The 19,296-nt window shown below is 39.9% G+C and overlaps 1 protein-coding gene across 4 annotated transcripts in view; it reads left to right on the top strand.

Moving 5' to 3' along the window:
- Positions 1-246: 246 nt before the first annotated feature.
- Positions 247-19,296, top strand: part of myripa (myosin VIIA and Rab interacting protein a) — a 32,137-nt gene continuing 13,087 nt past the window's right edge. For 2 of the 4 annotated variants that reach the window (XM_086176065.1, XM_086176062.1), the window contains exons 1-4: positions 247-960; positions 3,932-4,100; positions 13,140-13,361; positions 16,165-16,301. In XM_086176065.1, the coding sequence (XP_086032191.1) occupies positions 3,991-4,100; positions 13,140-13,361; positions 16,165-16,301 (469 nt within the window). In that variant the 5' untranslated portion in view covers positions 247-960; positions 3,932-3,990. Of the gene's footprint in view, positions 961-1,416; positions 1,502-3,931; positions 4,101-13,139; positions 13,362-16,164; positions 16,302-19,296 lie in introns of all 4 variants that reach the window. The other 2 variants (XM_086176063.1, XM_086176064.1) reach the window with 2 other exon arrangements.

The following is a 19,296-nucleotide window of genomic DNA, read 5'->3' as shown; positions in this document are numbered from 1 at the left end:
ACAACACTTGAACAAAAAATGATGTGATTTCTTTTTAAAACAGTGCCAACGAGTAAACCAAGATTGTTCGAATCTAACAATCCAAACATTAATTCCTGATTAAATCATGAATGATTCCATCAGAGGGAAAGCACATAGAAGGTGTTGTGGAGATAAAATCAGAGGCCAGATAGAGATAGTTTGACATGTACCATGTTTTGGAATAAGAAGAGATTTATAGATGGAGTGAGAGATTGGTGTGAAAGAAGATGCAGGGAAATGATTCACTGTAGCGATTTTTGAAGGGAATACCCTCAAGGAAAAGAAGAGGGATCATCATATTGTATTGGCCAGATGTGCTGTCGCATTCACAAAAAAAGTGTGTGAAAACAGACAACAACTATTAAATGTTTTATTGTTTGCACCTGTGTCTCGGAAAGGGCCAACCGGCAGGGGAGGCCCGGATCCATCACATGCTTTATCCGGTAACTGGGAGGAAACGACCACACAATGAGCCGGATTAGCGGTTTAGCTCCGCGACCGGGTCAGCCGTGTTTTTTTTTTTTTTTTTAATTTTTTATTTTCTTCATTTCCACGTCGCCACCACGTCTCCGCGCTGTTAGTCCGGTTTTGCTCTTAAAAACGAACGGTCAGTCTGTTAGAACTAGAAGGATAGTACTGTAATATCCGAGCGGACGTGGCGAGTTGCTGGTTAAGAAACCTTATTTTTATTTGAACAATTATTAACAATTATTCCACACTTCGGCTCTACTCGGTGTTCTCCGCCTCTCCCTCCTTCCCGCCGGTCGCAACCCAAAACACATTCACTGCCGGTAGGAAATCACAGAACTCCGAACATTCCTCCAAACAGTATCACTTCAATACTTTTATTTAATACGTTTCTGTTGTTCGAGATTTGATAACAATCGAGGATTTACTCGAGACTGGAGTAAGTAAAGCCAGCAAGAACAACGACAATCGGTGAGTTTGTACGCCTGTAATAACTAGATTCTTATCAATGCGTGTAATAAGGTTATCTTGTGTGTTGCTTGTAATGAACCGTAAAGAGTAGGTGCGATTTTTGAATGTTTATTATACAGTTCAATTCATTTCTGACATATTGAGCAGAGAATGCGCACCGTTTTTATTTGTACTTACACACATACAGTTTGGCCTAAAAATATTTGGACAGTGACATAATCTTCATGATTTTGGCTCTGCATGTCACCACATTGGATTTGTAATAAAACAACTACAATGGAATCGAAGCACAGACTTTAAGGTTTATTTGAGGGGGCTGAACAAAAACATATGATAACATGAAGGAATTGTAGCTATTTTTTATACAACCTCTCTTTTCAGGGACTCAAAAGTAATTGGCCAAATAGATATAACTCGAAGTAAAATGTTCAATATTTTGTTGGGAATCCTTTGCAGGCAAAGACTGCCTGAAGTCTGGAACCCATGGACATCACCAAACACTGGATTTTCCTCTGTGATGCTCTTCTGTTGCAGCTTTTTTGTGGGTCTTTCTGCCTTAAGTTTGTCTTGGGTTAGTGAAACCCATGCTCGACTGGGTTGAGATCTTGTGATTGACTCGGCCATTGCAGAATATTCCACTTCTTAGGTTTTAAAAACCTCCTGAGTTGCTTTTGCAGTATGTTTTGGATCATTGACATCTGTTCTGTGAAGCGCCGCCCAATCAACTTTGCTGTATTTGGCTATATCTGAGCAGAAATTATATCCCTTTACACTTCACAATTTATCTGGCTGCTTCTGTCTTTTGTCACATCATCAATAAACACAAGTGAGCCAGTGCCATTGGAAGCCATGCATGCCCACACCATCACACTGCCTCCACCATGTTTTACAGAAGATGTGGTGTGCTTTGGATTATAAGCTGTTCCAATTCTTCCAGGCCCTTTAGAGTTCCCAAGCTCACCATTGCGCCCTTTTTTTTCTCAGAATGCACCAAACTGTTGATTTGGCCACTCCTAACATTACTTTTATCTCTCTGAAGGATTTCTTCTTTTTTCCAGCCTTAGGATGGTCTATTTCACCTCCATTGAGAGCTCCTTTGACCGCATGTTGTGTGTTCACAGCAACAGCTTCCAAATGCAAACACCACTCCTGGAATCACCTCCAGACCTTGTAACTGCTTAATTGATGACATGTTACTGAGGGAAGAGCCCATGCAGCCTGTTTTTTTTGCTACCTTCTGAGTCAATTGTCCAATTACTTTTGGTCCCTTGAAAAAGAGGCAGCTACGTATTAAAGAGCTGTAATTCTTAAACCTCTTGCTCCAATTTGTGTGTGTTTTGTGTGTGTGTGTGTGTGTGTGTGTGTGTGTGTGTGTGTGTGTGTGAGAGAGAGAGAGAGAGAGAGAGAGAGAGAGAGAGAGAGAGAGAGAGAGAGAGAGAGAGAGAGAGAGAGAGAGAGAGAGAGAGAGAGAGAGAGAGAGAGAGAGAGAGAGAGAGAGAGAGAGAGAGAGAGAGAGAGCCTCTACCACAATTCTAATCCAGACAACTAAATGCAGCCTCTTGTTAATTGTTCTGGTTTACTTATGCAAGTGGCACTATAATGAGTGTTTGTTAAAGGTTTTGTAATGAACTTAAAATCTCTAATGAGTGGTGAGTGGTGCCTTGAACTGATAAATTGCTCAATTGACTATGTTTTATATCTTTAAATTGCCCTTTATGAAGATTCCCATCCAGATATTGTCCTTCATAAACTGAACCTATATATGTTAATATATAAAAGCAAAACAAAGAGTTGTGAGTTATTTTCTTGCCTCTGATGAGGAGCAAGTATTGGATTTTGAATACATATTTATATATGTTTGAAACACACAAAAGAACCCAAAATCAAATAAAGAAAAAAGGTTATGTGCAGACTCACTGACACTCCTTAAAATGCTCTTAGAGATCCACAATCCAAGAAAAGCTTCTCATTGCCATTTTCAGAGTATATGTGTGCATGGAGTTCTGAAGGGGTTCTTTGTAACTTAACCTTCCTGGTTTGATTCCTGCACTCTTCCTAGCCTGTTGAAGTGTTGTTGAGCAAAACACTGAACCCCTAGCTGCTCCCCTGGCACTATTCAGGAGCTGCCTTCTACCCATGGTTCATCCATGATGGGTTAAATGCAGTGGTCAAATGTTGCAGATGTTGTGCTGTGTGTATACCTGAATGTGACGATAAAGGTTTTTCCTCTAATGTGCCAAAATTTTTGGTTACGTTTTTGCTGCTTTGCAGTATCTGCTTTACTTGCCTGATATCACCTCACCCTGGCTTCACCTAAATCCATCATTCATTTTCTTCGAGAGTATTTCAAAAAGTATAGTGAAAGGAAACAACCATTTCAAGCACTTTATAATAGAAATGATTCAAGTGACTCAGTGGTTGTTGATGTCCAAAAAGTAATATATTTACCACAATGTTTAGACTCATAAAGTCTGTTTACCTACTCAAAATTACTGCCTAAACTACTTAAAATTGGTAGTTGTAAAGAATGCATCATATGTGCTGAATGTTTTTCATGCATCTTCACATGTTTTTTACTATTGGTTGCTTCTCAATAATCCCATGTCAGACAGATATTCTTAATTTTTAATTTCTTTTACTTTATTATCAGGATGCATTGTAGCGAAGTGGTTACACTTCTGCAACACAGCAAAACGTTTCCTGGTTTGCCCTCCAGGGGTCTATGGTTTCCCCCACTACCCAAAAATAAACGTGCATTCAATTAATAGAAGATGCTGAATCATGTAGGCGTGAGAACGAATGAATAGTTAGATGTCTCTATATATGGCTGTGTGATTCACAATTGCAATAGGCTCCAGGCCTCCATGTGACCTTAAGTGGAGGCTATGCAGCATGGACAATTAAATTATGAAAAGTTGTTATTGTTGTCTATTTAGTTTGTATGTAAATGTGTGTTTTGTTGTTTGTTTAGATGACAACTACAAGCTGAGTAGCCAGTGAGATTTAGTGATAACCAAAGGTGAGTCAACTATGGGCCGGAAGCTAGATCTCTCAGGCCTGACTGACAGTGAGGCAGAGCACGTGCTGCAAGTTGTGCAGAGGGACATGAAGTTGCGCAAGACAGAGGAGGACCGTCTCAGGTGAGTTTAAACATAATGTGAAACTAATGAACTGACCAAATTAGAGTACAGTAATCCTGATGAATCCATCAAAATAATGTTTGCTTTTATAGCTTTCAGCGTCGTTCTCATACTGATATAGATCTTCTTCTTCCTCTCCTTTCGGCTTTTCCCTTCAGGGGTCACCACATCGAATCAACCTTCTCCATCTAACCCTATTCTCTGACTTTATATTGGCCTTTTTTTGCACTTTAGATAGAAATAATGGCTGATATGCTCTGTAGTGTTTGTGCAGGCTGTGCCCAGCTGAGCCTCAGGGGCAAAGGTAAGGCCACTATGTCCTTGCTGGTAAGCTTCCTTCCTGGGCCAGGCTCGAGGAGGCTCCCTGGCCTCCATTATCAGAGGGAGGTGCCTTGAAGTCTCTTTTTATTCATCATCAAGGCATTTCTGAATCTTTCTTAGTCTGAACCCTCACCTTTTACCACTTTGCCACTGCCACAGTCAGTCAAGGTCATTACAAACTCTTGGTTTTGTAGGCAAAGTTCTCAGAGTTTATCAGTCAAATATAGCTGCAACTTTCACCTGTGGTGGTGAACTTTAGGTCATATCTGAAAGAACAAGTTCTTTTATGCAAGAGGATGATATTGATTTTCTGTGCAGAGTGGCTATTCTTAGACCAGGTTTACCTTTTGAAATAGGGTGTTGAGCATAGCCATATGGGTAAACCTTGGCACAGAGCTGCTGCACCTTCGCACTGAAAAACGTTACTGGTAATTGAGTTGATACCTCACCAGTCCAGAATGCTTTCATCGGGCCTCTATTATAGGTGATCTGGGGATGTCGACCTCTGTGGTTGAGCCAGGATAGGCAGGGAAGATTGTGTATCTAGATATCAGGAAGAGGCAGAGGTGTTACTGCAGATGCTGAGTTACCATGGTTGACATACTGTGGTGCCTCTGGAAGCTAGATAGGTGGCGGGACAATGATGACGATTATGACAATAATAAGGGTGTTAATAAAGACAGTTTCATGACAGGTCTACGAGTGCTTTCTATTCCTGAAAAGGATGGAATATGTTTGATCCAATCTAATATGCTGAAATTTAGAGAAATACACAAAAACAACAGCAATGCTTTGAAAGACTCAAGAGCGTTTGCTTGTATTTACCTATGCCAGTTTGCATTCCAAGCATTCAGCTTGCGATTGATATTACGTGAGTTCCTGAAACTCTAGGCAGGAAGGGACAGCCCTTTCCTGTTGGAGTCAGATGAGTTTCCCTTATGAGCGGATTTGCAATATGTCCACAAAGATTGGATTTTCTAATTGTGAAAGTCTGAAATCGGTTGTGAGTGATATTTAGCAAGCTTTGGTCTGAAAGTGAGAAATAAAATAAAATGTTCATTGTATTTGTATGTGGCACTCAATTTGATGTGATTTGATTTATTCCAAGGCAAATTATAGTGCTGTGAAGGAATGTCTTAGTGACACATTACTTTGTTGGTCTGGATTTCCCTCCTCATTTTTCCTAAATGCTATTTCGGCCCTTAATTTGCCAAACATGTCAGTCTTGTGAGAGGTTAGATAATTGAGGTATTATGTATGCATAATGATTATTTCTAGGATTCTGAAAATATAGCCCAATCCTGTTCACAGATATGTTGTATTGGGAAAATATCAGTCAACGAAATATCTCCATTCAAATTTCATTTGTATCCTTAAGTCAAGTCTTAGAGAGTTCTAATGGCATCTCTTCATATCAGCTTCTGTGACAGTTTTTTGTTCAATATATAAGGTGGTAATTATTGGCTTATTTCAATAGCCATTCACAAGGGGCGCAGAAAAAGCTGCTAAATTTTATATTATTCAGGCTTTCTACAAATGTCATTGTTTCCTGTCTGTTCCTATCTCTAATAGTGCCATATTTGTAGTTAATTCGGGCGTGTCACATATATTTATTATTCTTAGGAATGACTCTGTGGTTAATTTTTCATGTCAGATTTTCATGTGGGAAAAATGTACATAAACACCTTGGCTTGACCTCTGATGAGCTGATTCTACAGAGCACGGTTCTTGTAAAGTCATTTATTCATTTGAACAGGCAATTTTTTTTGTCTATTACACAATATTATTGTCAAACATTTCAAAAAGTCTTAAGAGTTATATGTTAGTTTCTCTTAAATTTGGTATAAGTGGGATTTTTCTCATACAATCTCCTACAAAGTAACTGATTGTGCAATCCAAAGATTTGGTGCAAGTGAGCAGCTTTCTGACTGCTAATCTGGTTGTTTACTAGTATAACTAGGCAAGTTCTGACATTTCACTGAAAAGAACTTGTTCAAATTTAAGTTTCCGAATAATTTCCCTTTTTGGTGAAGATTTTAATGTACAAACACATGAGTGACACTCTTCCAATTAGACACATATTTGCTTCCTCAGTTATTCAGGGCTGGCATGGCGCAGGAAGTAGAGCACTCGAGCGTTGGGCCGAACATTCCTTGTTTGATTCCCAGCTTCTCCAATGTGTTGAAATGTTGTTGAGCAAGACACTGAACCCATAACTGCACATGGTTCATCCTTGATGGGTTAAATGCAGAGTAGGAATTTCCCCACGAGGGATTATAAAGTATTAAAATTTTCATTGAAAACTCCAACTTCACAGTCTGCTCTGTGTTTGTTGCCATGACATCCTTTTTACTGTAATAGTAACAGTAACACTAATAACAACAAAACCATCTAAACCGTCTACTATACAAAAATATATGTATTCCAAATTTGTTTGTAAACAGTTTATCACAAAGCAACACTTATGTAATATTGCTATCATTCTGTGGTTTGTTAGGGTTTTTGAGAAATGTTTTAAAAGAAGTGCTAAAAATCACTGATGAAGGAGGAGTTTTCTTTCCTCTTGCACACATGTCGTCTTCTTCTTTCTTCTCGGCTTTTCCCTTCAGGGGTTGCCACGGTAAATCAACCTTCTCCAACTAACACAAGTGTGAAGTGTGTGGTGTGTTATATATGTATGTGTAGGTACGTGTGTGTGTGTGTGTGTGTGTGTGTGTGTGTGTGTGTGTGTGTGCGCGCGCACGCGCGTGTGTGTGCGCGTGTGTGCATGTGTGTGTGTGTGTGTAATGTTTGCAGTAATTCCATAATGCACTGCTGTCTGCAATTGTGATGTAGAGGAAGCTGTCTTTTAATCAGAAAGTCATCTGAGGATTGCAATTGAAACAGTGGTTATAAATGGGTCTCATGTATCAGAATGATCTTCTTTCAAGCTGTCTTTGCTGTTTTTATCTATTCCCCACCATTTTTATTTTTATTTCCATGACGAGATTTATTATAATATCTCCTCAGCACTTCCTGCCATTACCTACAGTCAACTTAAAAAAGGCATGTCAATAGTGTATGTTGATTTTCTTTAAGAACCAGGCTGAGTTATGTATTCTATTTTAAAAAAGAGGAGTAAGTAATGAAGAATTACATCCTATTTATTTTTACAAATCACACAAGTTAAGACAAATATTACTCTTACTAAGCACATTTTGTCCTCCTCTGGACAGTTTTATGTGTTTATATGTTTCAGTCATGGCTTATGATCCCAAAGTTACTTAAATCAAAATGCTAACTTTCCTGCCATAGAAGGCAAAATGAAAATGCATTATGGTGACATGTGAGTGACATGACCATGTAAAATTGTGAGAAATAATACGTGGCATGATTATGGTCGATAATAATCTTTTAGGCAAAAAAGTGTCTGTTACTGTCACTCGATGCATTATTCACAACAGCTTTGCTTAATCTTTTCATGAGCACAATGGACGACATTTAAAATGAGCATAGATCGATAAATTCTATTCTACATATTTATGAAAGACTCTTTGATGATGATTTGAAGGCATTTTATTGTCTCAAATGAGGGGTGTGTTTCAAGAGATATTGTGGCCTTTTTCATTAGTCGTTCTTTATGAAATGGCAGACTTCATAAAACCACTTTAATACCCGTTCCATTTTTTGATAAATAGGAGGTAGAAGGCCAGTGCTCTGATTATGTGACATTATTGAGTAAAGCTGTATGATCATGTTTTATTAATCACATTTAAATCCATAAAATTCACACCCAACAAAAACTAAAAAGATGCCATGTTACTACTGAAAAACTCAGTTTTGTTCATCAAGCATCATTTCATTTGTTTGTGGAACTTGTGTTTTCTTTGAAGAGCTTGATTTGTTTTGCTGGAAATGCCGGGTATTTCCTGTTTACTTGGCATCTTCAAAGTTGGTTGGTACCCATGGAACCACAGTGTATGGAGAACCCGCAATATCGGGTCTGCACCATTCCACCTGCCTACGAGGAGGAAAATGTCAGAATGGCTCTGATAAATGTTCAGTCATTGTCCGAGGAGACTTTATCCACGGTGACTTCTTTGACTCAAGGAGTTGGATGTAATGTTCCTTGCAGAGATATGGCTGTCCTTGGGTGAATTAGTGCCCTTCCTGGAGGCTGTTCATTGGCCACTGCAAAAACCCATGGGCCTTGAAAAGGGTCTTTCTCATGAGAAAAATGATTGCTTATTAGACCTCAAGACCTCTCATTATACACTGTCAAATGCCAGAGCAGAATATTATAACCTGATAAAAAAAAAAAAAAGTCTTGAATGCTATTTGAATTTTTTGAGGCTCACACAGCATCCGATCGGTCTTCACTTGACACTTTCTATAGTCTATGATACGTGATTTGAACTTATCGGGCTTACCAAGGTTGTTATGGCAGCCAGTGGTACAACTTGTTCCATGGATCCTCTATTGGGCTGGGCGATTCAAAAACTACGGTTGACAGAAGGACCTTCTGTCAACCATTCATTTTCTTCAGGAGTTATCCCAACTTGTTTTATGTCTGCAATAGTTAAACCATTATTGATGAAGCCTGACTTGGATGCTGACCTGACTAGTAAAAATTTTGTGACTTTTGGAGGATTCCTGATCCAAATGCAAGAACTCTGAAGTTTTTACAAGGGAAGCGAGCAGGACCCAGATTGCCTCTGGGTCATGTTGCAGGAGACTCGGGAACAGGGAACTTGCGAGGAGAGACGTAGAATTCTGGACTCAGGAACAAAACCGAGATAATGGCTCTTACTGTAGGGATGAAACTCCTCCAGGAAGGGCCAACTTGACTCTGGGCAAATGAGCCCATGTGGCAGTAGCCACTGAAGGTTACCACTCTGCCCTGAAGAGCCAGCAGCAGGCTCCTCTTATCTACAGTGTGAGAAGGCTTGATGGTCTACACATGTGCACTGCACCCCAGCTGAAATCCTTCCTCCTGCAGGGCTGCTGCTAAATCAGGCTCTCTGGTGAAGAACTGAGAGGTGAAGGGAAGTGCACACAGGCTCCCAGCCCTGGATCCCAACAAAAAAAAGTAGAAATAATATAATCGTTCGACCTGAGTGCTGCTTTTGATACCAGGGATTATTGTGTATTGTTAGTAAGATCAGAGAACTTTTTTGCCCATCTCAGGTCAGGTTCTCAAGTGGTTACATTTGTACCTGTCTGAGAGATCTCACAGTGTTCTGCTCAACAATGCCCTTTTAGCCCTGTGCTGTGAGGTATGGGTGCCACAGGGTTTTGTTTGGGGCTGCTGCTGTATCTACTGTATAATACATGGTAGAACTGCGCAAGATTCTGTGTTCAATTCAAGGGCTCTTCACTGCTTTAAACAAGACCGTGGTAAGACCAGCAATGCATGGTGTGGAAACCGTGGCATTGAGGAAAAGACAGGAAGCAGAGTTCGAGGTAGCACAGATGAAGATGTTGAGTTTTCAAGTGACTCGGATGGATAGGATCAGGAGTAAGTCTATCAGAGAGACAGGACATGTTAAATGTTTTAGAGATAAGCTCAGAGCAGGCTGGCTGAGACGGTTCGGTCATGTACAGATGAGAGATAGTGAATATATTGGTAGAGAGATGCTGGGGTTGGAATTGCCAGGCAGAAGGTCTAGAGGAAGACCAAAGAGAGGCTGTATAGATCTAGTGAAAGAGGGAATGAAGTTAGTTGATGTTAGTTGAAAATAGGGTTAGATGGAGGAGGTTGCTTCACTTGGAAAGCCAAAAAGGAAAGGAAAAGATTGAAGATATCACTAAGGTCGCCCATTTCGAATGATAACACATTGCTAAGATCTGTTTTGATGTTAAAGATGCAACGGTCTTATCCCATGCAATGTGAGACATTGTGTTTTGCTTATTATTACATATTACTATAGTGCTGCCTTTGTTCATCCGGCTTCCTGTTCATTCAGGAGCAGACTTTTAAGTGTTGTTCTTCACCTATAAAACAGTCAATGGCATTGGCACCTTATGCATTTTATGTAATTGACTAAGTCCAAATCTAAATTTTTCCCAAGGTCAGATAAAAGACTGTTGGTTAGAGGGAGTTTTCTTTGGGGAACAGTCTGCCTCTTGACATCAAGCAGTCCTGCTCTGTCAAGGTCTTTAAAGCAAAGCTAAAGACACAGTTTGTTATTGAACATGATTTGTGTTGTTAAGTTTTTACTGTTTTACAGTTTTTTTGGACAGCGCAGTGATTAGTGCTTCCCCCTCACTGCTTGAGGGTTCCTGGTTTGATTCCTGCAGGGGGTCTTTCTATGTGGCGTTTGCATGTTCCCCTTAGGTCTGTGTGGGTATCTTCTCACAAACCCAAATCATCAGAATTTAATTTGTGTTACAGACTTATCTTAGTACTGTGATGAAAAATGCTCTATAGTAATAATATTAATGGGTTATATGATAATATTAATAATAATAATAGTGATAAGCAGTAGATAATAATACCTATTATTGAGTTGTTGTTGTTGTTTTCAGGGAGGAGTTGAGAAAGGGTCTGGGTGGTCAGGGTGAGCTTCCAGATGATTGGACAACAACAGCTAGTGTCATCAGGGAGACAGGTAGAAGAGTACTTGGTGTGTCATCTGGAAGGAAAGTAGATAAGGAGACTTGGTGGTGGAATGAGGAAGTGCAGGAGTGTATACAGAGAAAGTGGTTAGCGAAGAAGAAGTGGGATACTGAGAGGACTGAAGAGAACAGATAAGAGTAAAGGGCTTATGATGACTTGTATGCTCGGTTGGATAGTAAGGAGGGTGAGAATGATCTATACAGGTTGGCGAAACAGAGAGATAAAGATGGAAAGGATGTACAACAGATCCGGGTGATTAAGGACAGAGAGGGGAATGTATTGACAGATGCTGGAAGAGTGATGGGAAGATGGAAAGAGTACTTTGAAGAGCTGATGAATATGGAAAATGAAAGAGAGGCAAGGGTAGAAGAGGTGATTATTGTAGACCACAAAGTAGCAAAAATTAGTAAAAGTGAAGTGAGGAAGGCATTGAAGAGGATGAAGAGTGGAAAAGCAGTTGGTCCTGATGATATACCTGTGGAGGTGTGGAAGTGTCTAGGAGAGGCAGCAGTAGATTTCCTGACTAGATTATTCAACAGGATCTTAGAGAGTGAGAAGATGCCTGAAGAATGGAGACAATGTGTGATGGTGCCTATTTTTAAGAATAAAGGGGATGTGCAGAATTGTGGCAACTGTAGAGGGATTAAGTTGATGAGCCATACAATGAAGTTATGGGAAAGAGTAGTGGAAACTAGACTGAGAGCAGAAGTCAGCATTTGTGAACAGCAGTATGGCTTCATGCCTAGGAAGAGTACTACAGATGCAGTATTTGCGTTGAGAATGCTAATAGAAAAGTACAGAGAAGGCCAGAGGGAGTTGCATTGCGTTTTTGTAGACCTAGAAAAAGCATATGACAGGGTGCCAAGAGAGGAGCTCTGGTATTGTATGAGGAAGTCTGGAGTGGCAGAGAAGTATGTTAGACTGGTGCAGGACATGTATGCTAGCTGTGAGACACTGGTACGGTGTGCTGTAGGGGTAACAGAGAAGTTCAAGGTGGAGGTGGGACTCCATCAGGGATCAGCTCTGAGCCCCTTCTTGTTCGCAATGGTGATGGATAGGCTGACAGATGAGGTTAGACAGGAATCCCCATGGACCATGATGTTTGCGGATGACATTGTGATCTGTAGTGAGAGCAGTAAACAGGTAGAGGAAAATCTAGAGTGGTGGAGGTATGCTCTGGAAAGGAGAGGAATGAAAGTTAGTCGCAGCAAGACAGAATATATGTGTGTGAATGAGAGGAACTCGGGTGGAGCGGTGAGGCTACAGGGAGTGGAGATCAAGAAGCTGGAGGATTTCAGGTACTTAGGGTCAACAGTCCAGAGCAACGGAGAGTGCGGAAAAGAGGTGAAGAGACGGGGCCAAGCAGGTTGGAATGGGTGGAGAAAAGTGTCAGGGGTACTATGTGATAGAAGACTTTCAGCCAGAATAAAAGGAAAGGTGTACAAGACAGTGGTGAGACTAGCGATGATGTTTGGACTAGAAACTGTTACAATGACCAAAAGACAGCAGGCAGAACTGGAGGTTGCAGAGATGAACATGTTGAGGTTCTCTTTGGGAGTGACCAGGATGGAGAGGATCAGGAATGAGTCTATCAGAGGGATTGCACATGTTCGATGTTTTGGAGAGAAGGTCAGAGAAGCCAGACTGAGATGGTTCGGTCATGTACAGAGAAGAGATAGTGAATATATTGGTAGACGGATGCTGGAATTGGAGCTGCCAAGCAAGAGGTCTCGAGGAAGACCAAAGAGAAGATTTATGGACGTAGTGAGAGAGGATATGAAGGTAGTTGGTGTGAGAGAGGAAGATACAGAGAATAGGGTTAGATGGAGAAAGTTGACTCGCTGTGGTGACCCCTGACGGGAAAAGCCGAAAGAAGAAGAAGAAGAAGAAGATTGAGTTGTTGTTATTGATGTCTTCTTTGTTGATGATGATGATGTCACTGCATGTCTGTTGATGTTAAAATCCAGCTATTTTTTGATAGCAATGATGTACTAAATCATCCCTTCATTATTCCACTTATAACCATGCACAGACTTTATTTCTTTCTAGTTTAACCTTCATTGTCCCCGCAATCCCCCCTTCTGTGTCCGTTCTCTATCCCCCACCCCCCTTCCCCACAGTGAACTAAAGCAGCAGTTGGTCGAAGAGGGCAGTCGTTGCCTTCTGCTGTCACGACAAAGCTGTTTCAATAGACGCTGCTGTATCCGTTGCTGCGCACCCTTCACTTTCCTGCTTAACCCCAAGCGCCAGTGTCAGGACTGTCTCTACAACGTCTGCAAGGCCTGCCGCATTTACAGCAAGCGGGACAAATCTTGGCTCTGCACATCCTGCCAAAAGAGCAGGTAAAATCTGAATTTTTTGTGCCGTTGGTGCGTGTTTGTTTGTTTGTTCATGTTTTTGCATGTTGTCCTATGAAAAGGAGGCTAGATTAAGAATGAAAGGCTGATAGTGACATCAGAAATTACAAAGGTGTGTTACTGTTGAAACAATTGGCTCAGAACCTATTGCACTCAACATAGTTAATATGATCAGGATAAAGTCTATTTCTGGCTGGAATGGATGTTTTCTGATATTGTGTTACATTGACACTTCAAAAACTTCAGTCGTTCTCTTGCAGAGTTTGCGTTCAGCCCCACAGTCTGTGAACACAGTGATCGCTACTGTCTCGTTTTAGTGTGTACATGTCACATTATACTAATTTGAACATAGCAGGTGGAAAACCAGCTTATTACTGTTTGGTCCAACACGACTAGAATGTCTGGAGAAAAGCCTCTTGTCATTTCGACACACATTTTTGTGCCATTTGTTTGAATGCATTAATGATTTTGATTCATTAGCTTGAATTATATGAATTAATGTAGACATTTTTTTAAACTCTACAATCCACTATCTTAAACAGACCAAGATAAAAGAAAACATAAATTATTCTATGGTGGGAGGATTTACTAAAGATTTGTTCATATAGTTGCACTTAACTGAGGGTATAATCAACAGCAAAATGTAGTGTCTCATCTTCATACTGCGGATATGATATGGGTGTATAAAAATATGATCATTTTTTGTTATCATTTAATTCAAAAGATGTGGATTCCCATAAGCAAAGACAAGGGTTTTTTTTTGGTTTCATGAAGCCATGATTTATAGTCTGTGCTTAATGGACTGTAGGTCAGGTGTTTCTCAAATTTTCAGGTCTCAAGTGAACAAGGAGGTGCCAGAGCCCTCGCTGTCATTTTAACTTTATGTTTCCCATGATCACAGTGAACAAATTATTCAGGACTATGTCTTGCAATATTTTTGTTTCATTTGTCAAGTTATAGGTTATCTATAACTGGTTTCTTTGTTGATTTCTTGTAGTTTTCTGGTAAATTACATACAACATAGGCCACATGTTGCTTTTGTTGATGGCACATAGGGCATGGCCCTATGTGGCAATTTATAATGACATTTTAGGATACTACCGAGATGATAAAAAATTATAGTTATATAATTTTAAGTTATATAAGTTACATAATAGTCATATTATATCAGTATATTATATTAGAGTTAGAAAATATATAAAAGTTATAATGAATATTTCTGAAGAAATTAAGGTAAATTAAATTCATTAAAACACAACACGTTTCATTGACGATTTTAAGATTTGATGAGCTCTTTGGATATTATCTTGTGTCCCTACAATGCTTCTGGCCTCTGCACCATTTGACAGATTTCTACTTTAGATTTCCCCAGAACACTAACTTACAGAGAGCTGAATATTGAATAAAGGGACACGGAGCCGAGGGCATCCTTCTGAGAACACAACTACAGCTCCTAAATGAAAGAGTAAGACAGACACACTTCATGATAGACGTCCTGGAAACCTAACTTACATAGATAAGGGAAGAAACGCCATCACTCCTTCCTGGTTTGGACATGGAGGAGGTTAACAGGTTTGTAGAGACAGCACAGATGGCTCAACAAAACGTTAGCAAGGAAAGACAGACGGAAAATCTGCTTCCTCAAGAAAAAAACTCAACAGGACTTTTTCTAACTCAACCTGTACATGGAACAGAAATGACAACATCACAAACAGCAACAACAAGAAGTGGGTTAGGAACTCATCCAGCAGCCAATTTAACCCTGACAAGGTGCCCTGTCTAAGGGTCTAAACTTTGCGGTTACAGCAGATTGAATTTCAACAGTAGACCTCATCACAGCAACGGAAACAGCCATGCGCAACAACCACATGTCCAGCACAGAAGCTGAGCAAATCCAAAATGTCTCAGCAGCACTCTTCAGTGCCAAACCACCCCCGTCCAATCTGACACCTGAAGAGAAGACGGTGCTCTCCTCACTTCAGAAAGATGAGAGCGTCACCGTCCTCCGAGCTGACAAAGGTAGATGTATGGTGGTTCTGGATAAAAAGGATTACCAAGCAAAGATGGACAGTCTCCTCGGGGACACAACAATGTATGAAACCCTGAGATGGGACCCAACCAATGCATACAAAAAGAAAGTAGTCACTGGTCTACAGCATCTAGAAAAGGATGCGGCTATAGACAAACCACTTTATTATCGACTGTACCCAGGAGAAACCATGCCTTGCATCTATGGACTCCCGAAGATTCACAAGAATCTTGTGTTGTATGTGTCGAATTTTACCCCCTTGAGCACAAACCGCGGGTAATCAGAACTCTCCACCACCTGTCCAAGACCATCCCATCTACCGCTGAATGAAGCAAGACCGAGATACAACATGCAAGGAAAGCCATGAGAGGCTGTGGCTACCTTCGGCAAATCAGAAACCTCCAGGCACGTGAACATAGAACAGGAGGAAGACAACAAAACCCGAAAGAACATCGTCATATCATATATTGCTGGTTAATAAATTAATTAAATCAACTAAAAATGAACGTAATTTTCATTTCTTTTGTATCCTGTTCATCTCTTCTCGTTTATATAGCATTTTGACTGAAAGGGCTCTAGAAATATATAATATAGAAATATAATTTCATTTTTATAATTGGTAAGCATACAATACAAATGCATATTATACCTCACTCCAATTCTTCATTGATCCATGCGGTGTGCTGCTGGTCAAGTGTAGCCTACTGAGTTTTCTGAGATGTACATTGATGACATTTGGAACTGCTTTCTGTTTCTCAGGTTACTGAAGACTCAATCTCTGGAATGGTTCTATACCAATGTCAAAAGGCGCTTTAAGAGATTCGGCAGCGCAAAAGTGCTGAAGACTCTTTATAAGAAGCACTTGGTCCACCACAGTGGACTTTCAGAGCTTACTGGTATAGTATTTTGATTAGTAGTCCTGATTAGAGCTTTTATTTTTTTTCGATTATATAATATTAATATTTTGTCAAAGGCCATAATGTAAAAAACGAGAGGTGAATTGTATTGATATGTAAACAATCATAACTTAGAGACTACCCATATATTACCCTTATAGTAATTTATCCTTCAATAATTCCTATGAGGAAATTCTTTCTCTGCAATTAACCCACCAAGGATGAACCATGAGCTGGTGGCTGCCATCCACCAGCGCCAGTGGAGCAGTTAGGGGTTCAGTGTCTTGCTCAACAACACTTCGACAAGCCAGGAATCGAACCAGGTCCCAAATGCTCAGTTTCAAACACGATTGCTCTACCCTTGCGCCATGCCGCCCCAAACTGCTGGCCAAACTCATATCCACATGGAGTTTGCTAATGAGAACTACTGTAAGAGCATTAGACTTCTTCATCATGAGCAAATTAAATGCCAATAAAACTACTTTATTGTACTAAATACAAGATATCAACCATGTGTTATCCTTCCAGTCAAAATCCAAATGCCAGTTGTCGTTTGAATTCATTAGAGAATAAATTATGGAATTCTAGAAAAATGTGCACCGGGGCTTATTTGTCAATATGGGGGTGGCATAGCTGAGATGGTAAGAGCTGTTGTCTTGGTTTGATTCCTGAGCTCCCCCTTGCATTTTGAAGTCAAGTCACTGAACCACTAACTGCTCCCTGGCTGCTGGTCAGTGGCTGCTCACAGCTCATGGGTCATCCATGACAGAAAAAAATCAAAATAAAACAGTCAAAACAAATGTAACAATCTATAGAGCAGCAGAGTTATATGACTTATGATAGTTTGCAAGGAATCCAATGGCAAATTTTACACCAAAGTAAAACGCTCACATGGTTGGGCATATAGAAATAACAGGGGATCAATTAGTCATTTGCCTACATTTATTAGACTGGGAAGATATTTTCAGAAATGAATTGAAACTCATCATTCTCTAAAAAAATGCAAAAAGAAAAAAATAGTTGACAGACTGTCATTATGCCATTATTTCCACTATCCATTAGTTTTTGAGCTTCACAGGCTTCAACACTGCTAAAAACATATTCACTGTATTTGCATGAAAGTCATCACCAGCAGTATAGTGTATGGAAGTCAGGGACAGGTTGGTTCAGGCAGAGGAATCTCTCTGGCCCTTTAGTTCAGATACTCTGATTTGATGGAAAAGACAAGGGATTTCAGTGCGTTATGCATGTTTTGTAGACGAAAGGTCATTGTGGAGATGATGCAGAGTCCTGGCCCTGTGGGAGGAGGCTTGATGTAGGCTGTCAACAGATTCAAATTCAAATTCAAAAAACAGGCCATTGCTCATCGTTATTTAGGCAGCTCACATGCACTCACAGCTTGATCAAACATTTTAATTGTTGTTAATTTGTTTCTTGACCCACACACAAAATTCACTCAGTTTAATGATCTTGCAAATCTATTTTTTTGACTTGTGAAAGGTCCGGCTAATGTCACTTTTCAGTATGAGTTGCATCCACAGTGTCAAAATCAGCACAGCATTTGTGGGATATATGAAGCACTGTAACACTCTCCCATTAAGCCACCAAACGTAAGTGTGTGACGCACTGAACCCCAGAGAGAAACCCTCAGAGCAATGCAGTAGAATAGTGACCTTGAGGAGAGACAACTGAAATGAGAACAACGAGCAGTGGTTACCTAATGCCAAGTACATCTATCATGGATTAAAAAATGCGGGAAATTATTCGAAAACAAACAAACCAAAACAGGCCCATAATTAGCATGGAAAACATTAAAAGAACAAAATCCCTTGAAAATATGCAGGATATTACTTAAAGGTTACTTTCAGTATTTCAGACACTACAGGTATTGGGGACCGCAAGTCTGATGTTGTATTTTTCTGTAATTTCAATTAATACCTATATTAAACAGATTACCATTAGTCACCTGATATTATAGCACCCAAAGCCCATAGGCTACCTTAGGCAAGCAGTCTTTCTTTTTAATGGTATTGATCACACTGAAACTGCATTTGTGTGTTTGAAAAATACATATTTCTGCAGTTCTGGTTTTCATTTCATTTGTAACCAGTGCCAGGAAATGGATTCATCAATTAGTTCAGAAAAGTTCTCATTCGCATTTTTCATAATTCAATATGTGATAATTCAATATAGTGTGATAGAAATTTAGATATAAGGATGCCTATCAAATCTTAGTTATTATTTCTGTGTGGACACCATCCTCCTTTTTTCCAGTTCACCAACCCAATTAATCATATGGTGCCTTTCGGGGAAAAATAACCTTTTGCTGATTTGTTGGGCTATGAATGTTAGTCATGTTCCTGAGTTCAGGCCAAATGCGACTTACAGAGATGTTTCAGCACAAATGTATGCAGACAAATGCACCAGGGTCACTGGAACAAATAAATGCCCTGAGTTTGTATTAATTTACTGGATGTTAAACATCCAGAAGGGGACTTCTAAAGATTAATGTGGAGAATGCTTTATTTTCTCAACCATCCACAGTCTACATTACATGTTTGACATGTTTTGTTTACCCCCTTAAATGAATGAAAATTACCTCGTAAACTCAAACGTACTGAGCCGGTGTCAACTGAGCTTGCATTAGGTCGCCTGGTAATACTGCGCATGAGGCTGCTCTAATGGACTTACATAATCACAATTGGTGCATTGTTGCCTGCACTTTTACTCAATGTGAAACAGCTCAGTGTAGTCCCTAGGAGAAACTCCTAGCGACTACATGCACCCATCAAAGCAAAATTGCTATGTTTTGTTTTTCCGTTGAATTAATGTTTTCCTGTTAAATTACTGATATCCAATTCACTATATTTGAGTTATTGCCACCTATAAATGAAACACATGTCAATCATAAAATTGGACTCACAATGAAAGTGTTATCATAATGCCTATGTGTACAAAAGATGAATCACTCGTTACTGCTTTTTATGGAGAATTC

This window comes from Fistularia commersonii, chromosome 28 (genome assembly GCF_037954325.1).
Source record: "Fistularia commersonii isolate RoL2024-O1a breed Wild chromosome 28, RoL_Fcom_v1.0, whole genome shotgun sequence".
Taxonomy (NCBI): domain Eukaryota; kingdom Metazoa; phylum Chordata; class Actinopteri; order Syngnathiformes; family Fistulariidae; genus Fistularia; species Fistularia commersonii.
Note: the sequence above shows the minus strand (reverse complement) of the source record. Positions and strands in the feature narration are given on the sequence as shown.